General features: G+C 33.7%; 1 protein-coding gene across 1 annotated transcript in view; it reads left to right on the top strand.

Annotated features, from left to right (window-relative positions):
- Positions 1 to 703: 703 nt before the first annotated feature.
- The window catches only part of LOC138715813 (rhotekin-like), a 239584-nt gene continuing 233839 nt past the window's right edge, over positions 704 to 6448 (top strand). Inside the window, exon 1 of the mRNA XM_069848905.1 lies at positions 704 to 899. Coding sequence (XP_069705006.1) covers positions 756 to 899 — 144 coding nt within the window. The 5' untranslated portion in view covers positions 704 to 755. The remainder of the gene's footprint in view (positions 900 to 6448) is intronic.

Below are 6448 nucleotides of genomic sequence, written 5' to 3'. Positions count from 1 at the left end.
TCTCAATAAAGTAATAAATAAACAATTTTGAGATTAGTATGAACTAGGGTGAGGCCATATATATATATTAATTCAATTAATTTTAAATTACTCTTAATTTATTGCAATGTAATCTATTTTGATTAATTAATTTTATTTCATTGATTTAATATATTTTAATTTTATTGTTTAAAAAAAATTAATGAAAAATAGTCACATCACGGCATTAACTACAATTTTATATTGCCTAAAAAAAAATATATATATATATATATATATATATATATATATATATATATATATCTATCTATCTATCTCCAAGGGTTGCACAAATCTTGTTGTTTCGGAGGGATAATTTGGTTTTCATTGTTTTACCATGTAAAGGATTGTTTACTTCATCAGTAAATATAATGTCATCTGTCTGACCTATATATATATATATATATAATTTTTCATTTTAAATTTTATTCTGAGCTATTCTGTGTCACAGGGCAAACCCAAAATACTGGGTCAGACCACAAAAAGCATAAATATACAGCCTTTGGTTTTCCGTTAAGCCGATATGACTAACACCATTTGCGCATTATTAAAATATAGAAAAGATAATATAATAATAATTATTATTATTATTATTTCTTTCCGAGAGAAAATTGGTGTTTCATTGTTAGTATGATAACACCTCAATGTTGGTAACACTGACACATGACTTCAAATATCACTGCTTGAAGGCGTGCGAGCGTACGACAGTGAATATTCAATGTAAATGCATTTATACGATGGCGCCTAGAAAGAATGTGTATCGTTTAAATAAAATTGTGTGTAGTGTTAGTGAGAAAGAAAATGTCTATCTTCATGGACTGGCTGATTTCAAGGCGAAAGTGAGACGACGGGAATCTCTTCGTGCCTCAAGATATTTCAAGGTATGTAAGAGAGTCAGAAAAAAAAAGTTTTTCGTTTCATACACAACGACAGCTTGTTTACAACGAATATTGTGCCAATCTTGTTACATAAGTATATAATAAGACACTCTGTATAAATATAAGTATGTGCCTGACCTAAAATTATGTGTTATAAGTACAGAAAAGAAATAATTCTTGCATTTAAATTTGAACTCCAACCTCTCCCACTCTTTTTTTTCCATTCTTTTTTGTCAGATGGCACTGCATTAGCGATACGGTCATGGCGGTCAGAATGACATTTCTTTACTATATTATAGGCCCATTAGAAAGTAATATCTTATAGTAATTTATAACCTTTAAACTGGAGTAATCGGGTGTAAATCTAGATACGATCGTTATATTATACTTATAAAGTAAAACATAAACTCTCACCTGTGTGACGTCGGTGGGAAAGGTTTAACCAAATGGACTGCGGTTAATCTTACCGAAATTATAAATTCTCCTGTGTTTTAAATACAGTACATGTAAATATGATGCTCTGTAGTCCCGAAAAACCAATTAAGGCATGTTTTGGCACTTGTGGGAATTCTTTTGACTTGTGAAATGTTTGACAGCAGCAATTCAATGGTTGTGTTGATGGTCGAACCTGCTTATTAAAACCCTCTTTATTACTGTATCTAATAAATTTCGCTTGATTTGTTGCGAGAACTTAACTCAGAAGGCGTCGGTGTGGAGCATAAGAATTCAATTCTAATTCAAACTACAACGGGTACTGAGACATGGATCAAATTAATGAAAAATAGCCTGCGATATGTGAAACAACAGGTCGCAGTTAGATATCAGTTGCTAAGTCCCATTTGTACCTAATACACCATGTACGTAATTATCAACATAATTTTCTACCCATAAATTAGGCTACACCTGGATTTCAGAGGCTTATACCTAGGATAGTGTTCATTTCCTATCTGTTAGTAATAATTTTAGAACAAGCTTTGGATACATGGAAGAAGAAATACATCATTGGATAAGATTTGAGACAGAGTAGGCTGACAATTTTCTGATGATCAAATATTATTAGTCCAGAAATATGAAGACATTTGACTACTTGAGTAAGAAGTTAATTAAATACAACAAATAGACCTTAAGTTTGAGTTTTAAAAAATAATAAACGGTGATACCAGTAGCAAATAAAGACAATAGTTAAAGAGAGTATAAGATTCTCTCAGTAGTACGAGTATAAATGTTCAGGAGCAAAAATTACTGGTAATAGTAAAATTAGGAGAAATTAAAAGATTGAGAAAGGAAGCACTGATGTTCTGCAATTATCATCTCTTCATAGTGTTTTGTGGGATAATTTCGCAACAAAACAGACAACTAAAATTTATAATGCAATAGTTCGAAGCAATCCCAGGTGGTGACAGGATTTTTTCTCGTTGCCAAACTTTCAGAACGGCCCCGAGGTTCACTCAGCCTCCTATAAAATTGAGTACCGGGTCTTTCCGGGGGTAAAAGGCGGTCGGTCAGAGTGTGATGCCGACCACACCACCTCATTCTAGTGCTGAGGTCATGGAAAGCATGGAGCTCTACCTCCATGCCCCCCCAAGTGTCTTCATGGCATGTTACCGGGATACCTTTACCTTTTTACCTTTTATGGTTCGAAGCATGGTTTTGTATGGATGTAAAACTTGACTGATGAAAGATACCATTAATCAAAATTTACTATGAATGTAAACAGATTACTGGTGACGATCTGCTGGGAAGGGTGTTACGAAAAGGCCAGATTTAGAAATATAATCAGAGATAAAATAGAAGTTCGACTAAATACTATATAATATTTTTGACGCTTTATTAAGAAGGCAGTTAATACTACTGTAACTGGGTATTTACCTATTTTCAGTGTGATTAAAAACATACATACAATATGGCATATAAATATTCTGAGAATGCCTTACAAGAAAAAAATGTCGACTATGAAGAAACTTGATGGAAGACAGGTATTTATTTTAGAGGCTATGAAGGAAAAAAATCCATTTCATTAGATAAGTGGACAGATGGTGTAGAATAGTATTTTGGTAGATTTATTGAAAGAAATTGCACCTTCAGTAAGATAGTGGACAATCATTATCAAATTTATATTGATTTGATTTGTGTTTGGTTTGTTAGATGTTATTATAAACCTGACGTAATAATAATAATGCAGTTATATAATTTAATAAAATAAAATTTTATTTCTACACAGTTTGTCCACACCTGTGGAGTAATGGTCAGCGCGCCTGGTCGCGAAACCAGGTGGCCCGGGTTCGAATCCCGGTCAGGGCAAGTTACCTGGTTGAGGTTTTTTTCCGTTGTTTTCCCTCAACACAATACGAGCAAATGCTGGGTAACTTTCGGTGCTGGACTCCGGACTCATTTCACTTGCATTATCACCCTCATATCATTCAGACGCTAAATAACCTATATGTTGATACAGCGTCGTAAAATAACCCAGTAAAATAAAAAATAAAATCTACATAGTTTATATCATCAGCATCGTCTTCAGTCTTCTACTGACCATCCGTGTACTGTTCTCTAACTGTATGCCTAACTAGTGGCTTGTGCAGCAAATGCTGCAAACTAAGTTCATTACACGTTCAAATAAACATTTTTCAGATTTATTTTCAATGAAGAATACCAGACATTCTGAAAGTTATTTGCTTCCATAATAATGAAAGATACTCTCTCTCTCTCGAGCCAATACTGAAGAGAACCACGCATATAAATATCTACACCGCCATTAAATATATGAAAAAGACCCAACCCCACTTGAGTAATAACTATAAGAATATTTGATTTTTAATAATATTATTATCTTACGTAAGTTTTATAGCTTTCAGTAACATATACTATATATACTATATAGCTGCCACTCAGTAAAATATAGAAATCAAAATCTAATTTAAGTTATTCTCTACATCTACTTATATAACCCCAAAACGTTTCACTTTCATATCATCAATATATCATTAATATGTATAATTAATGAAAAATAGTCACATCATGGCATTAACTACAATAATACTTATTTCATTTCTAATGGTAATAATGTCATTAAACCACCTCAAGTTTTGTAGTTTTTAATATCCAATACACAGCTGTACCCAGAAAATTACACACCACAGAATCGAACCTGTAAATTATTTTTAGTCAGTTAAGTTTTTAATAACCAATTTAATTTGAGCTCTAAATATGTCAGCATTCTTGCAGATCATGGCCTTCGTGTAATATTGTTTACTGTAGTGTGTGTTTTGTTTTATTCTGAAATGCAATTAGCTAGTTCTCAAAACTGACGACAGATGGATTTTGGAAAATAGGAAAATTATGTTGAAAAATTGACATTTCACTGAAAACTACTATTTTTCCGAAAAACTTTGAGTTCCAAGCTTCAAAATGAGGGGTCATTTATTAAAATCCGTCCAGCCGTTTTCCCGTAATTTCCATTACCAGTTCAAAAAAAATATATATATATAGATAGAATAATCATAATTATCTGTACAAGTTGTACTGCGAATCTCGGAACAGTTTATAAAAGGAGTCAGATTTGTTAATTTTGGATTGGTAGAAAATGTCTTTTGTGTGTAATCCAGAGAGCAGAAGTTCATGTTTTTATTTGAATGATTCCATTTAGCCTACTTACATTCCCATAGCCTAGTTGGTAATTACTTACTTTAGTTGACGGCGCATTTTCTCGACGAAATTTACTTACAACCGCTTGTTTTGACTTGGGGAATACTTACAAACTATTAAAATTGAGCGGAAAGCCATAATAAATAACTCTAATCATGTCGGAGCCCTCGATCTCCTGTCCTTAGCAACCCCCTCATCCTACCCACTTTAACTTTGTCATAGTCCTCCACTCCTCTGTGTCCTATCACTCAGCTATCCCCACGTCTAACCCTCTCTAACCTTGTTCCAGGCCTCGGTCCTGTCACTTAGCTATCCATCCATCCAATATTTACGGAAATATACACTGGTAGAGGGTAAAGCACAGTGCAACACGATCCCCACGATCAGACACCACTAGTACTGTCATCCTCTGAGGAGTTTAGTGCTGAGAGGAATGCGGTTCTGACTAGTCTAGCGCGGTACTGGAGTGGGAGGGAACAGTGACAGCGGCAGTCTGGAAGGAAGTACAGTCATACTGAAAACATTCGCCCAATTTACGAGAGCAGTATGCCTATTAGTTTTCTAACGTATTTTTGGCGAGATAGAGATACAACCATTCGCACTTATGTGTTCAGAGAAGGAAAGTATTGTAGAAAATTTTATTTATTTATTTGTTTATTTATTTATTTATTTATTTATTTATTCTGGTGAAGTTAAGGCCATCACACCACCAGAAATACAAATACAATAAAATAAATAAAAAGAAAAATCATAATACAACTACAATAATATAAATTAAAAGAAGAATCATACTATAAAATTTAGTGATTAGCAGAATTGAATTAAATTTGTAAAGTAAGCTTAATCAATTTAAATATACTGTCCTGCTGAAGTCACTTGAGAAGTATAACTACTTGATTTTGTATTTTATGATAACGCCAACAAATTATTATCACATGACATTATAGGAATCTGTTTTTCACGATACTAATCACACATATTCTAAAATTCCAATAGAATAAAGCCAAACATTTTCCACAGCATGTTTCCTTAAAAATGACTTGTAACGGTGAAATATTTAATGAGTAATTCATATAATATTAACATAGCTAACATCAGGGAGAAGACTGAAGACTGCATATTTTTGGACGATTAATACTTCCCACTCCGCTCGGCTCAGCTTGGCTGTAGCAACAAAAGAATCTACCTGCAACCCCCCCTGCACCGATGGCAAGAATACCTTAGGTCCCAGCGCTAAACTCGTCGGAGGAAGACAGTACTTCAGTCACCCTCTGACAGTTACACTGCATACTGAAGCCTGCTTTAAAGTCGTGAATACTAACCAGATAAAATGAAAATTATTCCTTTGGGTCAATTTTAGTAGTTCATCCTTATTCCCAAAGTCAGAGCAAGAAGTTCTGAATAAATTTCGTACAGAAAACGCGCCATCAGCTAAAGTAAAATAATTACCCAGTAGTTCAAGAAAATGAACTGTAACTTAAAAGTAATATCTGTCACAATATGATAAAGGAATAAAATTGTTGGGTATTTGTCATCTTTGTGACGGAATAAACAAATCCTTTCCACAACAACCTTTGGAGGGCCGAACCCAAGGCATACTAGTGGACTGTTCATCTCACGTTCGCAGAGCTGAACGATCATGTAACCAGTATGGCAATAGGTTACCAGACATAAAGTCCAGGATTATAATGTCCATATGTCAAAATGTCCATGGAATAATGTCCACATTGAAAATGTCCATGTTAAATCGTCCAGAGTCAAAATGTCCATAGTTCTATAATGTCCACTATATCCATTATTCATGGTAGTTATAGTAACCTATGTAAAAATTTTCAAATGCATAACTAATAAGAACTGGATTTTTTAAAGACGGAACGAAATCCTCCGTTAGTGCCATCACAGAAGGG

Source organism: Periplaneta americana, chromosome 15 (genome assembly GCF_040183065.1).
Source record: "Periplaneta americana isolate PAMFEO1 chromosome 15, P.americana_PAMFEO1_priV1, whole genome shotgun sequence".
In the NCBI taxonomy this organism is placed as follows: Eukaryota; Metazoa; Arthropoda; class Insecta; order Blattodea; family Blattidae; genus Periplaneta; species Periplaneta americana.
The sequence above is the reverse complement of the archived record's forward strand: the minus strand, read 5'-3'. Positions and strand labels throughout refer to the sequence as shown.